Source organism: Anomaloglossus baeobatrachus, chromosome 12 (genome assembly GCF_048569485.1).
Source record: "Anomaloglossus baeobatrachus isolate aAnoBae1 chromosome 12, aAnoBae1.hap1, whole genome shotgun sequence".
Classification (NCBI taxonomy): Eukaryota; Metazoa; Chordata; class Amphibia; order Anura; family Aromobatidae; genus Anomaloglossus; species Anomaloglossus baeobatrachus.
Genome location: NC_134364.1, coordinates 123,592,458 through 123,620,197, shown reverse-complemented (window position 1 = coordinate 123,620,197; position 27,740 = coordinate 123,592,458). Strand labels below are relative to the sequence as shown.

Genomic DNA, 27,740 nt, shown 5'->3' with positions numbered 1-27,740 from the left:
CAGACACAGACAGGGACAGAGAAAGGGAAAGAGGCAGGGACAGACAAAGTGACCGACACAGGGAAAGAGACAGAGACATAGACAGTGAAGGAGAAAGAGAGACAGGGAAAAGACAGAGAAAGAGACAGACATGGAGGTGTGCCACCCCCACGCCAGCAGCCGGCGCTGCTCGGATCCGGACCTACGGTGCGGCTCGAGGGGTGCTCCGGACCCGGGGGTCGTGCGGACACTTCGAATAAAAGGGGGACGTAATTTATGGGATTGGTTGTAAACTGTGACGCCACCCACGGTGTGTGGTGAGTTGTAGCACCACCGCTGCTGTTATGGGATACCCGGGGGAGATGTGATGGCAGCTGGATGTTAACCCCTCTGTGGGTAGGGATGGATGCCCCGGGGCCCAGTGTTGTGCAGGGTTGCAGGTTTCAGCACACTTACAGTTCAGTGGTCCTGGTTCTGGATGAGGCTGCACCGAAGCATGGAGACAATAAATACAACGTCTTTTGGTAAACCAAGGTGATGGTAGCCGACCTCCGCTTACGGGTGTATCTGGTCCCACACCCGGGCTAGTAGTCAGTGGTCCTCTCCTCTGCACTTTGTGTTTCTCTCAAATGGACCTCCCTGTGTGTAACGCGAAGTCCGCTCCTGGTTCTTTTCTGGGGAGCCGTGCCCGTCGACGCTGACCCGTGGGATCTACCGGGCCCTGGCGGATGCCCTATCTCTCGGTGGGTGGTTGTCACTTTTCGGGACTTTGGTTGGGACAGGACCTAAAATCCTGCCATCAATTGGTTAATTAGCTAGGCCGTTGGGGCCGGTTCTGGCTTCTGGGTCTAAGTACCCACTTGTGTACGGTTTCCGGGTCGGTTCTCCGGTGTCGGTACCGGCGGGCCACTACCCTGTCCTGGTCCACCTCAGATCTCCGGCAGCCGTCTTTTTGTCTCCTGCTGGCTCTGACTACTGTCTGCCACCTAGCCAAGGCACCAGGGCTCCAACCCCGGCACCTGTCAGCTTGACCTTCGCACTTCCAAACTCTAACTTCCTCTCTGAACTTGAAATAAGCCAAGACTCTCTGTTTTCCCGCCCCGGGTTCTCTAGACCTCTAGGTGGGCATTCTCCGTCCGCCTGGTCCCGCCCACTGGTGTGTCTGTCCTACCCTAAGGGGGGTGACTATGGTTTCAGGTCGGCTGGTTTAACCCTGTGTGGGAAAGGTGTTGTGCGGGGGCCTCAACTGTGTGACTACCTGGTTTTGCCAGGGCGTCACAGAAACAGACAGACAGGGAAACAAACAGATAGGGACACAGACAGAGAAAAATATAGGGACAGAGAAAGGGAAAGAGACAGACAAAGACAGACACAGACAGGGAAAGAGACAGACACAGAGAGACAGAGGGTGACAGACAGAGACTGGGAGAGAGACAGTTACTATCCCGGGCAACGCCGGGTACTACAGCTAGTATAAATAAATATATATATACTAGAAGGTGGCCCGATTCTACGCATCGGGTATTCTAGAATTTACGTATTGTGTAGTTAATGTATGATTTTTGTTATATATATAGATGTTGTTGTGTGTAGTTACCAAGTGTTTGTGTAGGGGCTGTACATGTTCTGGGTGTTGTCTGGGTGTGGCGGGGGGTGAGAGCGGTGTTGTTTGTGTGTTGCGTTGTGTGTCGTTATTTGTGGAGCGCTGTGTGTCTGTAGCGTTGTGTGTGTGAGTTGCGCGGTTTGTGTGGGTGTGGGGTGTGTGTGTGTGTTTTGGGGGGAGGGATGTTTTGTGCAATGTGTGTGTTGTGCGGTATGTGCGTATATTTGTGTGTGCCGCGGTGTTTGTGTGTTGGGTGTTGTGTGTGTGCGGCGTTGTCTGTGTGTGTGGGGCAGTGTTTGTGGTTCCCAGTGTGTGTGTGGTGTGTTGTGCCAATGTTGTGGCAATGTGTGTGTGTGTGTGTTTTGGGGGGAGGTGTGCACCCCCCATCGTGCTCCATACCCCATGCTGCGCACCCCCATCGTGCTCCATCCCCCATGCTGCGCACCCCCCATCGTGCTCCATCCCCACTCCCCATTGTGCTCCATCCCCCATGCTGCGTACTCCCCATCGTGCTCCATCCCCCATGCTGCGTACTCCCCATCGTGCTCCATCCCCCATGCTGCGCATTTCCCATCGTGCTCCATCCCCCATGCTGCGCATTCCCCATCGTGCTCCATCCCCCATGCTGCGCAATCCCAAACGTGCTCCATCCCCCATGCTGCGCACTCCCCATCGTGCTCCATCACCCATGCTGCGCACTCCCCATCGTGCTCGATCCCCCAAGCTGCGCACTCCCAAACGTGCTCCATCCCCCATGCTGCGTACCCCCCATCGTGCTCCATCCCCCATGCTGCGCACTCCCCATCGTGCTCCATCCCCCATGCTGTGTACTCCCCATCGTGCTCCATCCCCATGCTGCGCATTCCCCATTGTGCTCCATCTCCCATGCTGCGCACCCCCCATCGTGCTCCATCCCCCATGCTGCGCACCCCCCATCGTGCTCCATCCCCCATGCTGCGCACTCCCCATCGTGCTCCATCCCCCATGCTGCGTACTCCCCATCGTGCTCCATCCCCCATGCTGCGCATTCCCCATCGTGCTCCATCCCCCATGCTGCGTATTCCCCATCGTGCTCCATCCCCCATGCTGCGCAATGCCAAACGTGCTCCATCCCCCATGCTGCGCACTCCCCATCGTGCTCCATCCCCCATGCTGCGCACTCCCCATCGTGCTCTATCCCCCAAGCTGCGCACTCCCAAACGTGCTCCATTCCCCTTGCTGCGCACCCCCCATCGTGCTCCATCCCCCATGCTGCGCACCCCCCATCTTGCTCCATCCCCCATGCTGCGCACCCCCCATCGTGCTCCATCTCCCATGCTGCGCACCCCCCATCGTGCTCCATCCCCCATGCTGCGCACCCCCCATCGTGCTCCATCCCCCATGCTGCGCACTCCCCATCGTGCTCCATCCCCCATGCTGCGTACTCCCCATCGTGCTCCATCCCCCATGCTGCGCATTCCCCATCGTGCTCCATCCCCCATGCTGCGCATTCCCCATCGTGCTCCATCCCCCATGCTGCGCAATCCCAAACGTGCTCCATCCCCCATGCTGCGCACTCCCCATCGTGCTCCATCCCCCATGCTGCGCACTCCCCATCGTGCTCTATCCCCCAAGCTGCGCACTCCCAAACGTGCTCCATCCCCCATGCTGCGCACTCCCCATCGTGCTCTATCCCCCAAGCTGCGCACTCCCAAACGTGCTCCATTCCCCTTGCTGCGCACCCCCCATCGTGCTCCATCCCCCATGCTGCGCACCCCCCATCTTGCTCCATCCCCCATGCTGCGCACCCCCCATCGTGCTCCATCTCCCATGCTGCGCACCCCCCATCGTGCTCCATCCCCCATGCTGCGCACCCCCCATCGTGCTCCATCCCCCATGCTGCGCACTCCCCATCGTGCTCCATCCCCCATGCTGCGTACTCCCCATCGTGCTCCATCCCCCATGCTGCGCATTCCCCATCGTGCTCCATCCCCCATGCTGCGCATTCCCCATCGTGCTCCATCCCCCATGCTGCGCAATCCCAAACGTGCTCCATCCCCCATGCTGCGCACTCCCCATCGTGCTCCATCCCCCATGCTGCGCACTCCCCATCGTGCTCTATGCCCCAAGCTGCGCACTCCCAAACGTGCTCCATCCCCCATGCTGCGTACCCCCCATCGTGCTCCATCCCCCATGCTGCGCACCCCCCATCTTGCTCCATCCCCCATGCTGCGCACTCCCCATTGTGCTCCATCCCCCATGCTGCGCATTCCCCATCGTGCTCCATCCCCCATGCTGCGCACTCCCAAACGTGCTCCATCCCCCATGCTGCGCACCCCCCATCGTGCTCCATCCCCCATGCTGCGCACCCCCCATCGTGCTCCATCCCCCATGCTGCGCACTCCCCATCGTGCTCCATCCCCCATGCTGCGCACTCCCCATCGTGCTCCATGCCCCATGCTGCGCACCCCCCATCGTGCTCCATCTCCCATGCTGCGCACCCCCCATCTTGCTCCATCCCCCATGCTGCGCACTCCTCATTGTGCTCCATCCCCCATGCTGCGCATTCCCCATCGTGCTCCATCCCCCATGCTGCGCACTCCCAAACGTGCTCCATCACCCATGCTGCGCACTCCCCATCGTGCTCCATCTCCCATGCTGCGCACCCCCCATCGTGCTCCATCCCCCATGCTGCGCACCCCCCATCGTGCTCCATCCCCCATGCTGCGCACTTCCCATCGTGCTCCATCCCCCATGCTGCGCACTCCCCATCGTGCTCCATGCCCCATGCTGCGCACCCCCCATCGTGCTCCATCTCCCATGCTGCGCACTCCCCATTGTGCTCCATCTCTCATGCTGCGCACTCCCCATCGTGCTCCATGCCCCATGCTGCGCACCCCCCATCGTTCTCCATCCCCCATGCTGCGCACTCCCCATCGTGCTCCATGCCCCATGCTGCGCACCCCCCATCGTGCTCCATGCCCCATGCTGCGCACCCCCCATCGTGCTCCATCTCCCATGCTGCGCACTCCCCATCGTGCTCCATGTCCCATGCTGCGCACTCCCCATCGTGCTCCATGCCCCATGCTGCGCACTCCCCATCGTGCTCCATCCCCCATGCTGCGCACTCCCCATCGTGCTCCATGCCCCATGCTGTGCACCCCCCATCGTGCTCCATCCCCCATGCTGCGCACTCCCCATCGTGCTCCATGCCCCATGCTGCGCACCCCCCATCGTGCTCCATGCCCCATGCTGCGCACCCCCCATCGTGCTCCATCCCCCATGCTGCGCACTCCCCATAGTGCTCCATCTCCCATGCTGCGCACTCCCCATCGTGCTCCATCCCCTATGCTGCGCACTCCCCATCGTGCTCCATGCCCCATGCTGCGCACCCCCCATCGTGCTCCATCCCCCATGCTGTGCACCCCCCATCGTGCTCCACAGTCACACATCAGACAGTATACATGCACACATCTGATCGCATACAATCACACACACACCCCACTTCTCCCTGTGCCCACCGATGGGCGGTCCCAGCAGCTGTGCTGCACGCCGTGCTCCTCTGCCGACACTCACACATCCGATCGCACACACACAGACGATATCGCACATACGCGCTCACACAATCACAGCTGTTTGTCACCGTAAGGACATGGCCAATCCGTGCGGGTGGGGGGGCGGACCTGAGGCGAGGCGAGCGGCCAATCCGTGCGGGGGGGGCGGGGCCATGGCGAGCCCAGCGGCCAATCCGCTGTTTGTCACCGTAAGGACATGTCACGGTAAGGACATATTTTGGAGCAAGACAGACAGACAGAATAAGGCAATTATATATATAGATATAATTGTAAGGGATTTCAGCTCCGGATTACTGCTTTTTGGGAATCAGAGGGAGCTGGATGATCATATCTGGCAGAGATGTATGAGACATTTTGGATATCTTCCAATCTTTTAGAGTCTTTCTAGTCATACACTGATTTGAGAAGTGTAAATCCTCCTGACTGGATAGATTTCCCCTGCAGGAGCCTAAGAAAGCTGGATGATTATGGGAGGTGATATTGGATGATACCCAAGCCCTCATAGAACCACACTGTAGCAGAAGACATTGTATTTGATTGAAATTTTGGGTTTTGCGCAAATGGAAAATATGCACAGGGCTGGGTTCAGATAAATATTAAAAAAAAAAAGGTTAGAGACGGTCTCGATGGAATCACAGGTCGTCCTCTCCGTGCTGAAAAGAGAACAGGCAACTCCCAATTCTTCAGCGTGACCATCACCTAGGAAGAATGGATATCATTGATAATACATAGAATAATCATCAGCTGCAATACGTCCGAGACTGTCAGATACAGCAGAGCCGAGCGTGCTTCCAACCAGAGTGTATGGCGCTGCAGAAATGAGTGTGTCAGGAGAGCTGGCGCTGAGGGTCAGATATGGGGTCATATTCTTGAATCCACCTCAGTTTGTGCGCCCTTATTCCAATTTAACTTTAAGGGAATCTCATGAGGTTTTTGCTCCCCATCTGATATAGGGACAGAGACCCTGATTCCAACCATGTATCACTTATTGGCCCACCTGCTGCAGTTATGATTAAATCAGTGTTTTATCTGCTGCAGATCTCTGAATACTGAGCTGTGTAACCCCTCCCACACCATTGATTGGCAGCCTTCTTTGTACACTTAGCATAGGTAAAAAGCTGCCAATCTGTCACGGTTGCCGGGTGTAGGAAGCGTGGCGGGGTGTGTTAAGACCTCCATGCGTCTGATGCACAACAAAAATACATGAAAAGGGGCGGCACCAAAGTAATAGCAGACCCTGGAACTGGGGTAGGTGGGCACCTTCTAACTTCCCCAGCAACTGTCCCTTCTCTCCTCACCAGTCTCTATACAGTCTCCGCAACTGTTACCAAACAGGAACCTGAGACCCTATAAAAGCCCTATAGTAACCCTGACTAGTGAGGGGCAGGTGGGGTTCACTAGACCTCACCGCTGCACTAGCAACACACCAGGGAAACAAAGACAAATGGGGAAATTGAACAAACAAAAGGATATAGCCGCCTGAGCATGGGAACTAGACTAGCAGAACCTTCCTCAAAGGCGGCCAGGACACAAATGGCTTTGTATCTTCAGCAGGGAATGCTGGGATACACCACTATTTAAAGAAGAGAGCCAGATGAGAGTCTCCAGTCCAAATGCTGTCACTAGTCTCTACATGCAGGGAGATGATGGTGACACAATCAGTGATGAGTTTACACAGAGGAGCTCATGTATATGGAGGACTGCATGGCACAAAACACCTAGTCCTCTCGTGACAATCTCTGCTGATAAATCAGTGCATTTTTCAAAACTACAGCAAGCAGACAGTAAGTGACACATCACCGGATATGTAGGACAGCTATGTGCGGCCATGTGCGCAGTGAGCTCAGGTCCTAACACATCAGGTCATATTTTATCCTGATACTTATGGGTAAGATAACAGGAAACATCGTGATAATGTCTTTCTAAATTCCAAGTCCCAGTTCCAGCCAGTGCGGTATTGTCAGCAGAGGCCACCTGCTCACGCAACATTACACAGCAGCCGCTCCGCCGCCCGCCTGTCACCTCACCTCGCGCATGCTTCACTATTGTTACCGTGTGTTGTGTTCCTGGAGATTCCTGCAGGTGTAACGCACAAGAATACCAAGAGCAACACTGATATCATACAGCCGCAAGACACAACAGTCCAGTATTGCAGTATTATTATTATTGTACATAACAGCCATATAATAGTAGTTATATTCTTGTACATAGGGGGCAGTATTATAGTAGTTATATTCCTGTACATATGGGGCAGTATTATAGTAGTTCTATTCTTGTACATAGGGGCAGTATTATAGTAGTTATATTCTTGTACATATGGGGCAGTATTATAGTAGTTATATTCTTGTACATAGGAGCAGGATTATAGTAGTTATATTCTTGTACATAGGGGGCAGTATTATAGTAGTTATATTCCTGTACATAGGAGCAGTATTATAGTAGTTATATTCTTGTACATAGGAGCAGTATTATAGTAGTTATATTCTTGTACATAGGGGCAGTATTATAGTAGTTATATTCTTGTACATAGGAAGCAGTATTATAGTAGTTATATTCTTGTACATATGGGCAGTATTATAATAGTTATATTCTTGTACATAGCGGCAGTATTATAGTAGTTATATTCTTGTACATAGGGGGCAGTATTATAGTAGTTATATTCCTGTACATATGGGGCACTATTATAGTAGTTATATTCTTGTACATAGGGGCAGTGATATAGTAGTTATATTCTTGTACATAGGGGCAGTATTATAGTAGTTATATTCTTGTACATAGGGGCAGTATTATAATAGTTATATTCTTGTACATAGCGGCAGTATTATAGTAGTTATATTCTTGTACATAGGGGCAGTGATATAGTAGTTATATTCTTGTACATAGGGGGCAGTATTATAGTAGTTATATTCCTGTACATAGGAGCAGTATTATAGTAGTTATATTCTTGTACATAGGGGCAGTATTATAGTAGTTATATTCTTGTACATAGGGGCAGTATTATAGTAGTTATATTCTTGTAAATAGGGGCAGTATTATAATAGTTATATTCTTGTACATAGCGGCAGTATTATAGTAGTTATATTCTTGTACATAGGAGCAGTATTATAGTAGTTATATTCTTGTACATAGGGGCAGTATTATAGTAGTTATATTCTTGTACATAGGGGCAGTATTATAGTAGTTATATTCTTGTATATAGGGAGCAGCATTATAGTAGTTATATTCCTGTACATAGGGGCAGTATTATAGTAGTTATATTCTTGTACATAGGGGCAGTATTATAGTAGTTATATTCTTGTACATAAGAGCAGTATTATAGTAGTTATATTATTGTACATAGGGGCAGTATTATAGTAGTTATATTCTTGTATATAGGAGCAGTATTATAGTAGTTATATTCTTGTACATAGGAGCAGTATTATAGTAGTTATATTCTTGTACATAGGGGCAGTATTATAGTAGTTATATTCTTGTACATAGGAGCAGTATTATAGTAGTTATATTCTTGTACATAGGAGCAGTATTATAGTAGTTATATTATTGTACATAGGGGCAGTATTATAGTAGTTATATTCTTGTATATAGGAGCAGTATTATAGTAGTTATATTCTTGTACAGAGGGAGCAGTATTATAGTAGTTATATTCTTGTACATAGGAGCAGTATTATAGTAGTTATATTCTTGTACATAGGGGCAGTATTATAGTAGTTATGTTCTTGTACATAGGGGCAGTATTATAGTAGTTATATTCTTGTATACAGGGGGCAGTATTATAGTAGTTCTATTCTTGTACATAGGAGGCAGTATTATAGTAGTTATATTCTTGTACATAGGAGGCAGTATTATAGTAGTTATATTCTTGTACATAGTGGCAGTATTATAGTAGTTCTATTCTTGTACATAGGGGCAGTATTATAGTAGTTATATTCTTGTACATAGTGGCAGTATTATAGTAGTTCTATTCTTGTACATAGGGGCAGTATTATAGTAGTTATGTTCTTGTACATAGGAGCAGTATTATAGTAGTTATATTCTTGTATATAGGGGGCAGTATTATAGTAGTTATATTCTTGTACATAGGAGCAGTATTATAGTAGTTATATTCTTGTACATAGGGAGCAGTATTATAGTAGTTATATTCTTGTACATAGGGGGCAGTATTATATTAGTTATATTCTTGTACATAGGAGCAGTATTATAGTAGTTATATTCTTGTACATAGGGGCAGTATTATAGTAGTTATATTCTTGTACATAGGGGGCAGTGATATAGTAGTTATATTCTTGTACATAGGGGCAGTATTATAGTAGTTATATTCTTGTATATAGGAGCAGTATTATAGTGGTTATATTCTTGTACATAGGGGCAGTATTATAGTAGTTATATTCTTGTACATAGGGGGCAGTATTATAGTAGTTATATTCTTGTACATAGGGGGCAGTATTATAGTAGTTATATTCTTGTACATAGGGGCAGTATTATAGTAGATATATTCTTGTACATAAGGGCAGTATTAATATAGTTATATATACATAGGGGCAGTATTATAGTAGTTATATATATATACATAGGGGCAGTATTATAGTAGTTATTATATATATATACATAGGGACTGTATTATAGTAGTTATTATATATATACATAGGGGCAGTATTATGCTATCACAGTTATATCCCTGCTCATGAGGCTGGATCCGGAGGTATAGTCACATTAGTATACACGCCCCCCCCCCTTGCTCTGCCCCTTGTGTTGCTCGCAGTGTAATGATCACATTGTATTGTGTTTCTTCTCTTTATTGTGATAAGTTGATGAATAAATAACATAATCTCTACATGAGCAGAGATTACCGGGATCCCGATACAATCTGGGCCGCACGACTGCCGGTAATGTCACATGTCTTGCCATTGTCTAGTCGTTTGCCGGATGCCATCGCCCGCTCCTGATAACCGCCGCTGACTTAGGAAAGGCTCATTTTCCAATTCCTATGGAGGTTTTGTGCTCAATACATGAAACATCCCAGGGGTCTTTTTTTCTATTAGTTCATAAAATTATTAGTCTAAATTCAATGAAAGCTGTGTGAGGCCTGCAGGGCCCCGTGCCCAGAGGAGGACGTCGAAGAGAAGACAACATCTCACCCTCGGCCTCCGCACTAGACCAGCTCCACACTCATTGTCTTCTAAACCTTCTGCTTATTAACTAAGATTCTAATACAAAGAACACGAGAGACTGGAAGGAAGATATCCGGATCCTCCACCGAACAAGCGAAGAGGCGAAATTGGTAAATTGGATTATAAGGAACCACTTCTCCAGAATGTTAAATCCTCCAGTACTCGTACACTATTGTTGGAGCAGAAGTTTGTGCTCCAGAGCTGAACTTCGTACATTAGCTGTAGATGTTGGAACCATAACAAGCAGATAGAGATGCAGATGACAATTGTTCTTGTACCGAGGGGGTTAAGTTTCAAGTTTTCGCTTCCTTCCTCACTTAATGAGCTTTCTTTCCTAATGACATAGCCCCCTTCCATGAGTGTACAATGCAGCCTAGCTTTTAATGGCTCAGGAACAGGTCTCTTATCTCTCCGGCTTGACTTTATTTCCAGCAGCTTCTTATAAATGTGGAGGAGCTGAGCTGTTTATCAGCTGTGTACAGGAACAGAGGGGCGACGGAGAAGAGGAGAAGCGAGAACGAAAGGGAGGAAAGAAGAGCTGGACGTAAGAGCGGAGGGGAGGACGGAAAAGAGGGACAAGAAGGAAGGCAGAGAGTGGAGGGGAGGACGGAAAAGAGGGACAAGAAGGCAGAGAGTGGAGGGGAGGACGGAAAACAGGGACAAGAAGGCAGAGAGTGGAGAGGAGGACGGAAAACAGGGACAAGAAGGCAGAGAGTGGAGAGGAGGACGGAAAACAGGGACAAGAAGGCAGAGAGTGGAGAGGAGGACGGAAAAGAGGGACAAGAAGGAAGGCAAAGAGTGGAGAGGAGGACGGAAAAGAGGGACAAGAAGGAAGGCAGAGAGTGGAGAGGAGGACGGAAAAGAGGGACAAGAAGGAAGGCAGAGAGTGGAGAGGAGGACGGAAAACAGGGACAAGAAAGAAGGCAGAGAGTGGAGAGGAGGACGGAAAAGAGGGACAAGAAGGAAGGCAGAGAGTGGAGATGAGGACGGAAAAGAGGGACAAGAAGGAAGGCAGAGAGTGGAGAGGAGGATGGAAAAGAGGGACAAGAAAGAAGGCAGAGAGCGGAGAGGAGGACGTAAAAGAGGGACAAGAAGGAAGGCAGAGAGCGGAGAGGAGGACGGAAAAGAGGGACAAGAAGGAAGGCAGAGAGCCGAGGGGAGGATGGAAAAGAGGGACAAGAAGGAAGTCAAAGAGCAGAGGGGAGGACGGAAAAGAGGGACAAGAAGGAAGGCAGAGAGTGGAGAGGAGGACGGAAAAGAGGGACAAGAAGGAAGGCAAAGAGTGGAGAGGAGGACGGAAAAGAGGGACAAGAAGGAAGGCAGAGAGCGGAGGGGAGGATGGAAAAGAGGGACAAGAAGGAAGGCAAAGAGCAGAGGGGAGGACGGAAAAGAGGGACAAGAAGGAAGGCAGAGAGTGGAGAGGAGGATGGAAAAGAGGGACAAGAAGGAAGGCAGAGAGTGGAGAGGAGGACGGAAAACAGGGACAAGAAGGCAGAGAGTGGAGAGGACGGAAAAGAGGGACAAGAAGGAAGGCAGAGAGTGGAGAGGAGGACGCAAAAGAGGGACAAGAAGGAAGGCAGAGAGCGGAGGGGAGGACGCAAAAGAGGGACAAGAAGGAAGGCAGAGAGTGGAGGGGAGGACGGAAAATAGGGACAAGAAGGAAGGCAAAGAGTGGAGAGGAGGACGGAAAAGAGGGACAAGAAGGAAGGCAGAGAATGGAGAGGAGCACGGAAAACAGGGACAAGAAGGCAGAGAGTGGAGAGGAGGACGGAAAAGAGGGACAAGAAGGAAGGCAGAGAGTGGAGTGGAGGACGGAAAAGAGGGACAAGAAGGAAGGCAGAGAGCGGAGGGATGGATGGAAAAGAGGGACAAGAAGGAAGGCAAAGAGCAGAGGGGAGGACGGAAAAGAGGGACAAGAAGGAAGGCAGAGAGTGGAGAGGAGGACGGAAAAGAGGGACAAGAAGGAAGGCAAAGAGTGGAGAGGAGGACGGAAAAGAGGGACAAGAAGGAAGACAGAGAGCGGAGAGGAGGATGGAAAAGAGGGACAAGAAGGAAGGCAAAGAGCAGAGGGGAGGACGGAAAAGAGGGACAAGAAGGAAGGCAGAGAGTGGAGAGGAGGATGGAAAAGAGGGACAAGAAGGAAGGCAGAGAGTGGAGAGGAGGATGGAAAAGAGGGACAAGAAGGAAAGCAGAGAGCGGAGGGGAGGACGCAAAAGAGGGACAAGAAGGAAGGCAAAGAGTGGAGGGGAGGACGGAAAATAGGGACAAGAAGGAAGGCAAAGAGTGGAGAGGAGGACGGAAAAGAGGGACAAGAAGGAAGGCAGAGAGCGGAGGGGAGGATGGAAAAGAGGGACAAGAAGGAAGGCAGAGAGTGGAGAGGAGGATGGAAAAGAGGGACAAGAAGGAAGGCAAAGAGTGGAGAGGAGGACGGAAAAGAGGGACAAGAAGGAAGGCAGAGAGCGGAGGACGGAAAAGAGGGACAAGAAGGAAGGCAAAGAGTGGAGAGGAGGACGGAAAAGAGGGACAAGAAGGAAGGCAAAGAGTGGAGAGGAGGACGGAAAAGAGGGACAAGAAGGAAGGCAGAGAGCGGAGGACGGAAAAGAGGGACAAGAAGGAAGGCAAAGAGTGGAGAGGAGGACGGAAAAGAGGGACAAGAAGGAAGGCAAAGAGTGGAGAGGAGGACGGAAAAGAGGGACAAGAAGGAAGGCAGAGAGGGGAGAGGAGGACGGAAAAAAGGGACAAGAAGGAAGGCAAAGAGTGGTGAGGAGGACGGAAAAGAGGGACAAGAAGGAAGGCAGAGAGCGGAGGACGGAAAAGAGGGACAAGAAGGAAGGCAAAGAGTGGAGAGGAGGACGGAAAAGAGGGACAAGAAGGAAGGCAAAGAGTGGAGAGGAGGACGGAAAAGAGGGACAAGAAGGAAGGCAGAGAGCGGAGGGGAGGACGGAAAAGAGGGACAAGAAGGAAGGCAGAGAGGGGAGAGGAGGACGGAAAAGAGGGACAAGAAGGAAGGCAGAGAGCGGAGGGGAGGATGGAAAAGAGGGACAAGAAGGAAGGCAGAGAGCGGAGAGGAGGACGGAAAAGAGGGACAAGAAGGAAGGCAGAGAGCGGAGGGGAGGATGGAAAAGAGGGACAAGAAGGAAGGCAGAGAGCGGAGGACGGAAAAGAGGGACAAGAAGGAAGGCAGAGAGTGGAGGGGAGGACGGAAAAGAGGGACAAGAAGGAAGGCAGAGAGTGGAGAGGAGGACGGAAAAGAGGGACAAGAAGGAAGGCAGAGAGTGGAGAGGAGGACGGAAAAGAGGGACAAGAAGGAAGGCAGAGAGTGGAGAGGAGGACGGAAAAGAGGGACAAGAAGGAAGGCAGAGAGTGGAGAGGAGGACGGAAAAGAGGGACAAGAAGGAAGGCAGAGAGTGGAGAGGAGGACGGAAAAGAGGGACAAGAAGGAAGGCAGAGAGTGGAGAGGAGGACGGAAAAGAGGGACAAGAAGGAAGGCAAAGAGTGGAGAGGAGGATGGAAAAGAGGGACAAGAAGGAAGGCAAAGAGTGGAGAGGAGGACGGAAAAGAGGGACAAGAAGGAAGGCAGAGAGTGGAGAGGAGGACGGAAAAGAGGGACAAGAAGGAAGGCAGAGAGTGGAGAGGAGGACGGAAAAGAGGGACAAGAAGGAAGGCAAAGAGTGGAGAGGAGGATGGAAAAGAGGGACAAGAAGGAAGGCAAAGAGTGGAGAGGAGGACGGAAAAGAGGGACAAGAAGGAAGGCAGAGAGTGGAGAGGAGGACGGAAAAGAGGGACAAGAAGGAAGGCAGAGAGTGGAGAGGAGGACGGAAAAGAGGGACAAGAAGGAAGGCAGAGAGTGGAGAGGAGGACGGAAAAGAGGGACAAGAAGGAAGGCAGAGAGTGGAGAGGAGGACGGAAAAGAGGGACAAGAAGGAAGGCAGAGAGTGGAGAGGAGGACGGAAAAGAGGGACAAGAAGGAAGGCAGAGAGTGGAGAGGAGGACGGAAAAGAGGGACAAGAAGGAAGGCAAAGAGTGGAGAGGAGGACGGAAAAGAGGGACAAGAAGGAAGGCAGAGAGTGGAGAGGAGGACGGAAAAGAGGGACAAGAAGGAAGGCAAAGAGTGGAGAGGAGGACGGAAAAGAGGGACAAGAAGGAAGGCAGAGAGTGGAGAGGAGGACAGAAAAGAGGGACAAGAAGGAAGGCAGAGAGTGGAGAGGAGGACGGAAAAGAGGGACAAGAAGGAAGGCAGAGAGTGGAGAGGAGGACGGAAAAGAGGGACAAGAAGGAAGGCAGAGAGTGGAGAGGAGGACGGAAAAGAGGGACAAGAAGGAAGGCAGAGAGTGGAGAGAAGGACGGAAAACAGGGACAAGAAGGAAGGCAGAGAGTGGAGAGGAGGACAGAAAAGAGGGACAAGAAGGAAGGCAGAGAGTGGAGAGGAGGACGGAAAAGAGGGACAAGAAGGAAGGCAGAGAGTGGAGAGGAGGACGGAAAAGAGGGACAAGAAGGAAGGCAAAGAGTGGAGAGGAGGATGGAAAAGAGGGACAAGAAGGAAGGCAAAGAGTGGAGAGGAGGACGGAAAAGAGGGACAAGAAGGAAGGCAGAGAGTGGAGAGGAGGACGGAAAAGAGGGACAAGAAGGAAGGCAGAGAGTGGAGAGGAGGACGGAAAAGAGGGACAAGAAGGAAGGCAAAGAGTGGAGAGGAGGACGGAAAAGAGGGACAAGAAGGAAGGCAGAGAGTGGAGAGGAGGACGGAAAAGAGGGACAAGAAGGAAGGCAAAGAGTGGAGAGGAGGACGGAAAAGAGGGACAAGAAGGAAGGCAGAGAGTGGAGAGGAGGACGGAAAAGAGGGACAAGAAGGAAGGCAGAGAGTGGAGAGGAGGACGGAAAAGAGGGACAAGAAGGAAGGCAGAGAGTGGAGAGGAGGACGGAAAAGAGGGACAAGAAGGAAGGCAGAGAGTGGAGAGGAGGACGGAAAAGAGGGACAAGAAGGAAGGCAGAGAGTGGAGAGGAGGACGGAAAAGAGGGACAAGAAGGAAGGCAGAGAGCGGAGGGGAGGACGGAAAAGAGGCACAAGAAGGCAGAGAGTGGAGAGGAGGACGGAAAAGAGGGACAAGAAGGAAGGCAGAAAGTGGAGAGGAGGACGGAAAACGGACAAGAAGGAAGGCAGAGAGTGGAGAGGAGGATGGAAAAGAGGGACAAGAAGGAAGGCAGAGAGCGGAGGACGTAAAAGAGGGACAAGAAGGAAGGCAGAGAGCGGAGAGGAGGACGGAAAAGAGGGACAAGAAGGAAGGCAGAGAGCGGAGAGGAGGACGGAAAAGAGGGACAAGAAGGAAGGCAGAGAGTGGAGAGGAGGACGGAAAAGAGGGACAAGAAGGAAGGCAGAGAGCGGAGGGGAGGATGGAAAAGAGGGACAAGAAGGAAGTCAAAGAGCAGAGGGGAGGACGGAAAAGAGGGACAAGAAGGAAGGCAAAGAGTGGAGAGGAGGACGGAAAAGAGGGACAAGAAGGAAGGCAGAGAGCGGAGGGGAGGATGGAAAAGAGGGACAAGAAGGAAGGCAAAGAGCAGAGGGGAGGACGGAAAAGAGGGACAAGAAGGAAGGCAGAGAGTGGAGAGGAGGATGGAAAAGAGGGACAAGAAGGAAGGCAGAGAGTGGAGAGGAGGACGGAAAACAGGGACAAGAAGGCAGAGAGTGGAGAGGAGGACGCAAAAGAGGGACAAGAAGGAAGGCAGAGAGCGGAGGGAAGGACGCAAAAGAGGGACAAGAAGGAAGGCAGAGAGTGGAGGGGAGGACGGAAAATAGGGACAAGAAGGAAGGCAAAGAGTGGAGAGGAGGACGGAAAAGAGGGACAAGAAGGAAGGCAAAGAGCAGAGGGGAGGACGGAAAAGAGGGACAAGAAGGAAGGCAGAGAGTGGAGAGGAGGATGGAAAAGAGGGACAAGAAGGAAGGCAGAGAGTGGAGGGGAGGATGGAAAAGAGGGACAAGAAGGAAGGCAAAGAGCAGAGGGGAGGATGGAAAAGAGGGACAAGAAGGAAGGCAGAGAGTGGAGACGAGGATGGAAAAGAGGGACAAGAAGGAAGGCAGAGAGTGGAGAGAAGGATGGAAAAGAGGGACAAGAAGGAAGGCAGAGAGCGGAGGGGAGGACGCAAAAGAGGGACAAGAAGGAAGGCAGAGAGTGGAGGGGAGGACGGAAAATAGGGACAAGAAGGAAGGCAAAGAGTGGAGAGGAGGACGGAAAAGAGGGACAAGAAGGAAGGCAGAGAGCGGAGGGGAGGATGGAAAAGAGGGACAAGAAGGAAGGCAAAAAGCAGAGGGGAGGACGGAAAAGAGGGACAAGAAGGCAGAGAGTGGAGAGGAGGACGGAAAAGAGGGACAAGAAGGAAGGCAGAGAGTGGAGAGGAGGACGGAAAAGAGGGACAAGAAGGAAGGCAAAGAGTGGAGAGGAGGACGGAAAAGAGGGACAAGAAGGAAGGCAGAGAGCGGAGGACAGAAAAGAGGGACAAGAAGGAAGGCAAAGAGTGGAGAGGAGGACGGAAAAGAGGGACAAGAAGGAAGGCAAAGAGTGGAGAGGAGGATGGAAAAGAGGGACAAGAAGGAAGGCAGAGAGGGGAGAGGAGGACGGAAAAAAGGGACAAGAAGGAAGGCAAAGAGTGGAGAGGAGGACGGAAAAGAGGGACAAGAAGGAAGGCAGAGAGCGGAGGACGGAAAAGAGGGACAAGAAGGAAGGCAAAGAGTGGAGAGGAGGACGGAAAAGAGGGACAAGAAGGAAGGCAAAGAGTGGAGAGGAGGACGGAAAAGAGGGACAAGAAGGAAGGCAAAGAGTGGAGAGGAGGACGGAAAAGAGGGACAAGAAGGAAGGCAGAGAGCGGAGGGGAGGACGGAAAAGAGGGACAAGAAGGAAGGCAGAGAGAGGAGAGGAGGACGGAAAAGAGGGACAAGAAGGAAGGCAGAGAGCGGAGGGGAGGATGGAAAAGAGGGACAAGAAGGAAGGCAGAGAGCTGAGAGGAGGACGGAAAAGAGGGACAAGAAGGAAGGCAGAGAGTGGAGAGGAGGACGGAAAAGAGGGACAAGAAGGAAGGCAGAGAGTGGAGAGGAGGACGGAAAAGAGGGACAAGAAGGAAGGCAGAGAGTGGAGAGGAGGACGGAAAAGAGGAACAAGAAGGAAGGCAGAGAGTGGAGAGGAGGACGGAAAAGAGGGACAAGAAGGAAGGCAAAGAGTGGAGAGGAGGACGGAAAAGAGGGACAAGAAGGAAGGCAGAGAGTGGAGAGGAGGACGGAAAAGAGGGACAAGAAGTAAGGCAAAGAGTGGAGAGGAGGACGGAAAAGAGGGACAAGGAGGAAGGCAGAGAGTGGAGAGGAGGACGGAAAAGAGGGACAAGAAGGAAGGCAAAGAGTGAAGAGGAGGACGGAAAAGAGGGACAAGAAGGAAGGCAGAGAGTGGAGAGGAGGACGGAAAAGAGGGACAAGAAGGAAGGCAGAGAGTGGAGAGGAGGACGGAAAAGAGGGACAAGAAGGAAGGCAGAGAGTGGAGAGGAGGACGGAAAAGAGGGACAAGAAGGAAGGCAAAGAGTGAAGAGGAGGACGGAAAAGAGGGACAAGAAGGAAGGCAGAGAGTGGAGAGGAGGACGGAAAAGAGGGACAAGAAGGAAGGCAGAGAGTGGAGAGGAGGACGGAAAAGAGGGACAAGAAGGAAGGCAGAGAGTGGAGAGGAGGACGGAAAAGAGGGACAAGAAGGAAAGCAGAGAGTGGAGAGGAGGACGGAAAAGAGGGACAAGAAGGAAGGCAGAGAGTGGAGAGGAGGACGGAAAAGAGGGACAAGAAGGAAGGCAGAGAGTGGAGAGGAGGACGGAAAAGAGGGACAAGAAGGAAGGCAGATAGCGGAGGGGAGGACGGAAAAGAGGGACAAGAAGGAAGGCAGAGAGCGGAGGGGAGGACGGAAAAGAGGGACAAGAAGGAAGGCAGAGAGTGGAGAGGAGGATGGAAAAGAGGGACAAGAAGGAAGGCAGAGAGCGGAGGGGAGGACGGAAAAGAGGGACAAGAAGGAAGGCAGAGAGCGGAGGGGAGGGCGGAAAAGAGGGACAAGAAGGAAGGCAGAGAGCGGAGGGGAGGACGGAAAAGAGGGACAAGAAGGAAGGCAGAGAGCGAAGGGGAGGACGGAAAAGAGGGACAAGAAGGAAGGCAGAGAGTGGAGAGGAGGATGGAAAAGAGGGACAAGAAGGAAGGCAGAGAGCGGAGGGGAGGACGGAAAAGAGGGACAAGAAGGAAGGCAGAGAGCGGAGGGGAGGACGGAAAAGAGGGACAAGAAGGAAGGCAGAGAGCGGAGGGGAGGACGGAAAAGAGGGACAAGAAGAAAGGCAGAGAGCGGAGGGGAGGACGGAAAAGAGGGACAAGAAGGAAGGCAGAGACTAGACGAGAAGGGCCAAAAGATAGACATTAGTGGTGCAAGATGAAGAGCAAGTATGACAGAAGGGAAAATGATGCAGAAGGGAGGCTTAAAAGTGTTCATGTCGAATAAATGTCCTTATATTATAGGCTTGGATATGAGAGTGAAATTCACTCCGTCTATGCCATTGGAACTCCAAAATAATAAGATTTGTTTTACAAGCGCTTGGAGAAATCAATACAGCACACACGCTAGTATGGTGTTCTGAGAGCATCTATTTTATTACAATATGTGACCAGCTTATATAGTACCTCAAACAAAGAAATTACCATGAACTAATAAGAGCCGCAGGGGTGTGTGTGGAAATGTGACACTTAGCTGAACCTTATGACATCATTCAGTTATAAGACAAGATGGTTTCTATAGAATACAAAATGACTTGTATTCTCTCATCACAGGTATAAAAAATACCTATACATTGTTGATTTAAGGCTACCTCTTTCCTGGTAGATGTAATTTGGGATAAGCTAAAACCTGTTCAACAAAAGCATTACCAAATTGCCAAAACGGGAACAGGTTAAAAGGACACCCCATATAAAGACCGCTTGATGGCAATTACTATGAATGCTGTGCATTTACACAAAGCAGACAGCAGGAAGTGGAAGGAAAACAATGCCTAAAAGTGACCGACAGGATAAATACACGGAGATGAGCGCAGTAAGGAAATGCAATAGTGACCGGAGGACAAACGTCCCAGGAGGAGCCGTCATTTCCTCAGGCTAAATTAGATGCTACATCCTTTGATTCCCATGTGTACGAATCCTGATCATATATACACTATATACTATACCTGATCATATATACACTATCTACTATACCTGATCATATATGCACTATATACTATACCTGATCATATATACACTATATACTATACCTGATCATATATACACTATATACTATACCTGATCATATATACACTATCTACTATACCTGATCATATATGCACTATATACTATACCTGATCATATATACACTATATACTATACCTGATCATATATACACTATCTACTATACCTGATCATATATGCACTATATACTATACCTGATCATATATACACTATATACTATACCTGATCATATATACACTATATACTATACCTGATCATATATACAGTATATACTATACCTGATCATATATACACTATATACTATACCTGATCATATATACACTATCTACTATACCTGATCATATATGCACTATATACTATACCTGATCATATATACACTATATACTATACCTGATCATATATACACTATATACTATACCTGATCATATATACAGTATATACTATACCTGATCATATATACACTATATACTATACCTGATCATATATGCACTATATACTATACCTGATCATATATACACTATATACTATACCTGATCATATATACACTATCTACTATACCTGATCATATATGCACTATATACTATACCTGATCATATATACACTATATACTATACCTGATCATATATACACTATATACTATACCTGATCATATATACACTATCTACTATACCTGATCATATATGCACTATATACTATACCTGATCATATATACACTATATACTATACCTGATCATATATACACTATATACTATACCTGATCATATATACACTATATACTATACCTGATCATATATACAGTATATACTATACCTGATCATATATACACTATATACTATACCTGATCATATATACACTATATACTATACTATGTATTTTTCTTTTTTTTTTTTTAACAATTCAGGAATGTACGTAGTGAAGATGTACACTTATTTTTTTCTGATGTGTTCACAGCTCCTGAAATATCCAGCAGTGGAACCGATGCCGCCATCATTGGGGGTAAGAAATGTGATTCTAGTAGCAAAATCGTGGATGATCCAATGTGGGAGTCCAGTATTTCATTTCTTCAAACTTTGTAAGATGACTGTGATGCGTCTGTCGCGGGCGGGGAGGGCGCTGCGCTCACCCACTGCTCGGGTCCGGCGCTGCTGCTGCTCACTCGGTCGGTGGCTCGAGCGGTGGGCCGGATCCCGGGGACTCGAGCGGCGCTCCTCGCCCATGAGTGAAAGGGGTGATTTGGTGTAGGGATATTGTCCGTGATGCCACCCACGGTTTGTGGTGAGGTTGGGTCACCACCGCTGCTCTGTACGGGGATCCTGGGAGCGTTGACAGGGAGCAGCTGAGATGTTTTCTCCCCTCTGTGGGTAGGGGGGGTTTTGGTGGTCCCGGGGCCCGGTGGTGAAGGTTGGAAGGTGGGATGTGGGGCCTGGCCGGGTGCAGGGTCGCGGGGCAGCGCAGTGGCAGACGGCACTGTGGTACTTACTCAGCCAGTAACGCACACGGAGTCTCTTGTAAAACAAATGGCTGGATGGACGAGTCCCACAGACGGCTGCGGCGGTCACTCCCGGTAGGTTAGCGGTAACTGTCTCTCCCTGCACCGGTGTTTTGTTCTCGGCCCCAGTGGCTTCCCACTGATAGCCCGCTCCCCAGCGGTATGTTGACTAGGGGAGCCCTTCCTTTGCCCGCAGGCTCTGGCCCTGGGAGCTCTAGCTCTGGCGGTAGCTTTATCTCCCTCACGGTTTGGACGGTTGCCTTCAGTCGGGTCTTTACTGCTGGGAAACCCCAGAGGTTCCCGTCGCTGACGGATTTGACCGGTTTTACGGCGACTCCTAGCCTGGTCGGGGTCCGTAGGCCCTGCCGGATGGTACTGGCCTCTCTTCGCTCCCCAATCCGGTACCGGCGGGCCACCGCCCGTCCCCGGTCCTTACGGTTGTACGTCAATCGGCCTCTCCTGCAGACGGTCACCACCGTCTGCCAACCTTGCTGTCAGGTGCCCGGGCCACGTACCCGGACACGGTCAGTCAGTTCCTCCACTACTACTTCCTCACTCTACAACTCCTCAAACTGTTCTGCTCTCCTTTTCCCACCTCCAGGACTGTGAACTCCTCGGTGGGTGGAGCCAACCGCCTGGCTCCGCCCCACCTGGTGTGGACATCAGTCCCTGAAGGAAGGCAACAAGGGTTTGTGTTTGACTTCGGTGTTCCTAACCGGGGTGTAGGGTGTGTTGTTGTAGTACCTGTGACGTCCTGGCTTGTCCAGGGTGCCACATTCCCGCTTGGTTAAATGCAGACCGTCCGCGGGCTGCTCGTCCATCACCGGTTTTATTTTCACAACTAGAAAAATAGAAAACGGTAAAACACATATAAAACACAAGCATTCTTTATAAACTTCCCATAACGGGAGGCACTTTATTTTAACGTTACTAAACGTTTGTCTTTGATTAACGGTAACGGCTTCCACTCTCCCCCCGCCCAAACAACCTGGCCCTGATGCTGCCCCTAAGAAGTGGGCAGCACCCCTTGCCCTAGTCCAGAACCAAATTGCCCGAGTGGGTACGGTCTCTTTCAGGGGACCCACGTCCATGGGGGACCCCTGACCCCTGGAGGATTGCCACCGGTTACGGTAGTGGCGGGCCTGGGCCATCCATTTCCTCCAGGCCCATCCTCCCAAATCAGCCTTTCCGGAGGCGGTCACGGTATCAAGCCAACAATTTATTTACACTCCACTAACTTTGTGGTTGCCCTGCAAGTTCTCGGGCTTGTCCGTAAGAAGTTCCTTACGCAACGGTTGCAGAAAGTTCCAACGGGGACTAGTTGCCGGCAACGGCCGGTTCAATCACGGTGTCAATCTGATAAACTTCTTCGGTTGATTCAATCCTATCATTCAAACATTTAACAACAAACAAGAACATCACAACGGTGCTGGGGGTCCCAACGGGGACACTTGCGGCGGAGGACCGCTGCCATTACTTCGGATCCACTCCACCTGGCGGGGGAGGGGGCTGGGCTGGTGCTTGAGGCTCCTGGCCTCCTCTCAGCCTAGCGTCCAGGGCAAACCAGCCCCTCTCCCCGCAGTGCCGGGTATAATTAACAAGGTCGCCGGGGAGCAGGTTGCGGCCCGGGTGATCCTCTGGCAGGTGGTCGTTCACGTCCCTTCGGGCTATGAAAATTTCGGCCTCCAGGCCCGGTTCGAAAATGAAGCCGTATCCTCTACGGACGTCGAACCTCCTCACTTGCCCTTCGTACCTCGGGCCCCGCACTCGGAAGGTGGCCCTGTGGAGATTCTCTTTCTCCGTTATTGTGCGGGCCACCAGCTCGGTCTTCCTCTTTTCCCTCTCGGCGATCTCTTGTCCCAGCGGTGTCTGTTCCCTGTCCCAATAGGGGGCTACGGTGGGCCCCTGCGCGCGGGTCGGGCCCCGCGAGACCTCCTTCACACTGCCCACTACTGGTGTTCTGGGTGGCAGGTCCCACGGTGTCATGGCCTGGGGTGTTGCCTCGCAGCGGCGACCCGGCGCAGCCCCAGCCGAGGCGTGGGGGATGGGCACAGGGATCTTCTCCCGAACGACTGCCGTCTCTTCCTGCACTTAACAAGCTGGCGGAGTCGGTTCTGGTCCGGGTGCGGCCTCTACAGGTGCCTCTGGTGCATCTCCGCTGACGGGCTCAGCTTTCGGCTTCTTCAAAGGAAGAGGTTCCGGACGGTCACGGGCCTCGGCTGCAGGTCGGTCCGCTTGGGCGGAGTGGCTGGGTGCCGCTACCGATTGCGGTGGTTGCGGGCCTAGTGACAGGGCAGCAGCAGCCAACACGGGTAGCGGGGGAGGTAGCAGGGCGAGCGGGTGTAGACCGGGCCCCTCAGCCGCGATGACCGACCCGCTAGCGGTGCAGGGGCGTGGGTCACTTACCCGCTCTTCCAGAACTCCCTCCACCTCGCGTCTCCGTATGGCCGCCACCACGTCCGCCATGTCGGCCTCCCACTCTTCCAAGAGGAGCTGCACACGGATCTGCAGCCGTTGTTGTAGCTGAGCGGTCCGGACCTCCACCCACGCCGCGGTCCCGGGCGCGGGGGCTACGGTGCTTCGGGACAGTTGGTGCATCGCTGCGGCGGACTCTTCCAGGAACCAAAAGATGGCCGCAGGGTCCTGGCGTCCCTGCTTTTATAGCCGCGGGCTACATGCGGCCAGCCGCCATCCGTCCCCCCTTGTCTTTCCGTCACCTCCTCTTCAGGGGCGGAGCCTCGGCTTTTGCGCCTCCACTGCTCGGGAAGACGCTCGAGCGGGGACTTTTCGCGCCCAATATGGCGGCTTCCGAAAATTTTCGGCTGGACACCTCCGGCGGGACACAAGGCGCACCTCTACCAGACGGCAGAGCTGTAAGATCCTGTTCGTGACGCCAAGTTGTCGCGGGCGGGGAGGGCGCTGTGCTCACTCACTGCTCGGGTCCGGCTACTGCGGCTGCTTGCACGGTCGGTGGCTCGAGAGGTGGGCCGGATCCCGGGGACTCGAGCGGCGCTCCTCGCCCGTGAGTGAAAGGGGTGGTTTGGTGTAGGGATATTGTCCGTGACGCCACCCACGGTTTGTGGTGAGGTTGGGACTCCACCGCTGCTCTGTGCGGGGATCCCGGGAGCGTTGACAGGGAGCAGCTGAGATGTTTTCTCCCCTCCGTGGGTAGGGGGGTTTTGGTGGTCCCGGGGCCCAGTGGTGAAGGTCGGAAGGTGGGATGTGGGGCCTGGCTAGGTGCAGGGTCGCGGGGCAGCGCAGTGCCAGAAGGCACTGTGGTACTTACTCAGCCAGTAACGCACACGGAGTCTCTTGTAAAACAAACGGCTGGATGGACGAGTCCCACAGACGGCTGCGGCGGTCACTCCCGGTAGGTTAGCGGTAACTGTCTCTCCCTGCACTGGTGTTTTGTTCTCGGCCCCAATGGCTTCCCACTGATAGCCCGCTCCCCAGCGATATGTTGACTAGGGGAGCCTTTCCTTTGCCAGCAGGCTCTGGCCCTGGGAGCTCTAGCTCTGGCGGTAGCTTTATCTCCCTCACGGTTTGGACGGTTGCTTTCAGTCGGATCTTTACTGCTGGGAAACCCCGGAGGTTCCCGTCGCTGACGGATTTGACCGGGTTTACGGCGACTCCTAGCCTGGTCGGGGTCCGTAGGCCCTGCCGGATGGTGCTGGCCTCTCTTCGCTCCCCGATCCGGTACCGGCGGGCCACCGCCCGTCCCCGGTCGTTACGGTTGTACGTCAATCGGCCTCTCCTGCAGACGGTCACCACCGTCTGCCAACCTTGCTGTCAGGTGCCCGGGCCACGTACCCGGACACGGTCAGACAGTTCCTCCACTACTACTTCCTCACTCTACAACTCCTCAAACTGTTCTGCTCTCCTTTTCCCGCCTCCAGGACTGTGAACTCCTCGGTGGGTGGAGCCAACCGCCTGGCTCCGCCCCACCTGGTGTGGACATCAGTCCCTGAAGGAAGGCAACAAGGGTTTGTGTTTGACTTCGGTGTTCCTAACCAGGGTGTAGGGTGTGTTGTTGCAGTACCTGTGACGTCCTGGCTTGTCCAGGGTGCCACACGTCCATGGGGTTTTAGGGGGAGGGCTACCCGTCACCGGGCCGGTTTGGGGATGTCACATTGGTCTGGCCCGGTTCTGCAACCCTGTCGTTTTCAATAAAGATGGGGATGATGGGAGTAGTCATTTGTGACGCCACCTGTGGTGTGCGGCCAGGTATTAGCCGCCGCTGCGGGAAGTCTCCTCTCTCTTCTGGGGTAGATGGTGACGCAGCTCGGGTGTTGCAGTTCTCCAAAGATAGAGTTAGGCCCCGGGGAGGTTCCGGGATCTGTGTGTGGGCCAGAAGACTTGGAATCCTCTGCGGATTCCGCTGGCGGGACTTGAAGTGTCCACCAGCCTAGGGCTCCACACCCTGAGGTTGGCGCTAGCCCTGAGGGAGCTATTAGCTCTTCGCTCAGTGTCCGTGTCCTACTGCGTCTCACCAGTTCTGTGTCCTAGACTAGACTCCTTGTGTGTGTGTCGCCTTGCTACCCCGTGTTTAGCTCTTTCCCCCGGGTTCCTGAACTAGTGAGCAGAAGGTCCACTACATTAGTGATGGTTACCCTCCAATGTCTCTACCTTAGCCCAGTCCCAGTGAGAGGGCATCTAACTGTGTGTTTTAGTGCATTGCGGTGGAGTTACCGGCGATGACCTCCTCCGTATCCATGAGGTGTAGTACCCTGTGGCGACTGAAGCCTCAGGGGCGCCACAACTGTGATATGAAAGAACTGATAGCTCCGGATGCGGATCGGTACGCAAGGAGGCAGGAAAAGTGCTATTCACAAAGCAGAAGAAGGAAGATCAGTAAGATAGGCATAAAATGGATGAAGATGGAGCAAGAGTGGAGGGGAGAGACAATGAGGGGAACACTAACATGTAACTATTTTCTTCCCAGGCATTGTGGCTGCTGTGGTCATCGTGGTTGTAGCTCTAGCCATAGTCCTTCTCCGTTACCTGTACCGACATAAAGGGACGTACATCACTAACGAGGAGAAAGGATCGGAATTTGCAGAAAACTCTGACACCGCATTAACAAGTGACCCATCCCTGCAGGACGCAGTGTCCGAATCAAAGAAGGAGTATTTCATCTGAGTGAGATCCAGCACTATTGTGACTATCCCCCCCAAAATGGGGATTTACCCCACATCTGTATGTTATATGTGTTAGCAAATACTTCACAATATATATCAGGGGGAGCATCACTAACCGTCTGGATTATGTACTGGAAAATCTGACACCAAGAATGTCCCTCTACAAGACTATGCGGCTGCCGAGGTGGACGGTTCACCATGGAGCCGAGAGTCGAGGAATTAATCACCTATTCTTAATGGCCTCATTGAAAGCTGAAACAATTCCACTTATTAATAAAAAACAACAACATGAAAAAATCATCATTATACCTAAAACATGCACTAGCACACTGTATTCATGAGATTACATGCTGTATTGTTGACTGTTCCATTTACACAGCCAAGAGTTAGGGTGCCGTCACACTTTAGCGACGCTCCAGCGATCCCACCAGCGATATGACCTGGTCAGGATCGCTGGTGTGTCGCTACATGGTCGCTGGTGAGCTGTCAATCAGGCAGATCTGAGCAGTGACCAGCCCCCAGCCAGCAGCGACGTGTGAAAGCCAACCGCCTGGCTCCGCCCCACCTGGTGTGGACATCAGTCCCTGAAGGAAGGCAACAAGGGTTTGTGTTTGACTTCGGTGTTCCTAACCGGGGTGTAGGGTGTGTTGTTGTAGTACCTGTGACGTCCTGGCTTGTCCAGGGTGCCACATTCCCGCTTGGTTAAATGCAGACCGTCCGCGGGCTGCTCGTCCATCACCGGTTTTATTTTCACAACTAGAAAAATAGAAAACGGTAAAACACATATAAAACACAAGCATTCTTTATAAACTTCCCATAACGGGAGGCACTTTATTTTAATGTTACTAAACGTTTGTCTTTGATTAACGGTAACGGCTTCCACTCTCCCCCCGCCCAAACAACCTGGCCCTGATGCTGCCCCTAAGAAGTGGGCAGCACCCCTTGCCCTAGTCCAGAACCAAATTGCCCGAGTGGGTACGGTCTCTTTCAGGGGACCCACGTCCATGGGGGACCCCTGACCCCTGGAGGATTGCCACCGGTTACGGTAGTGGCGGGCCTGGGCCATCCATTTCCTCCAGGCCCATCCTCCCAAATCAGCCTTTCCGGAGGCGGTCACGGTATCAAGCCAACAATTTATTTACACTCCACTAACTTTGTGGTTGCCCTGCAAGTTCTCGGGCTTGTCCGTAAGAAGTTCCTTACGCAACGGTTGCAGAAAGTTCCAACGGGGACTAGTTGCCGGCAACGGCCGGTTCAATCACGGTGTCAATCTGATAAACTTCTTCGGTTGATTCAATCCTATCATTCAAACATTTAACAACATACAAGAACATCACAACGGTGCTGGGGGTCCCAACGGGGACACTTGCGGCGGAGGACCGCTGCCATCACTTCGGATCCACTCCACCTGGCGGGGGAGGGGGCTGGGCTGGTGCTTGAGGCTCCTGGCCTCCTCTCAGCCTAGCGTCCAGGGCAAACCAGCCCCTCTCCCCGCAGTGCCGGGTATAATTAACAAGGTCGCCGGGGAG

General features: G+C 51.9%; 1 protein-coding gene across 1 annotated transcript in view; it reads left to right on the top strand.

Moving 5' to 3' along the window:
• LOC142257491 (glycophorin-C-like) overlaps positions 1-26,954 on the top strand; it is a 94,222-nt gene extending 67,268 nt beyond the window's left edge. Inside the window, exons 3-4 of the mRNA XM_075329628.1 lie at positions 20,536-20,580; positions 26,016-26,954. Coding sequence (XP_075185743.1) covers positions 20,536-20,580; positions 26,016-26,212 — 242 coding nt within the window. The 3' untranslated portion in view covers positions 26,213-26,954. The remainder of the gene's footprint in view (positions 1-20,535; positions 20,581-26,015) is intronic.
• Positions 26,955-27,740: the final 786 nt, after the last annotated feature.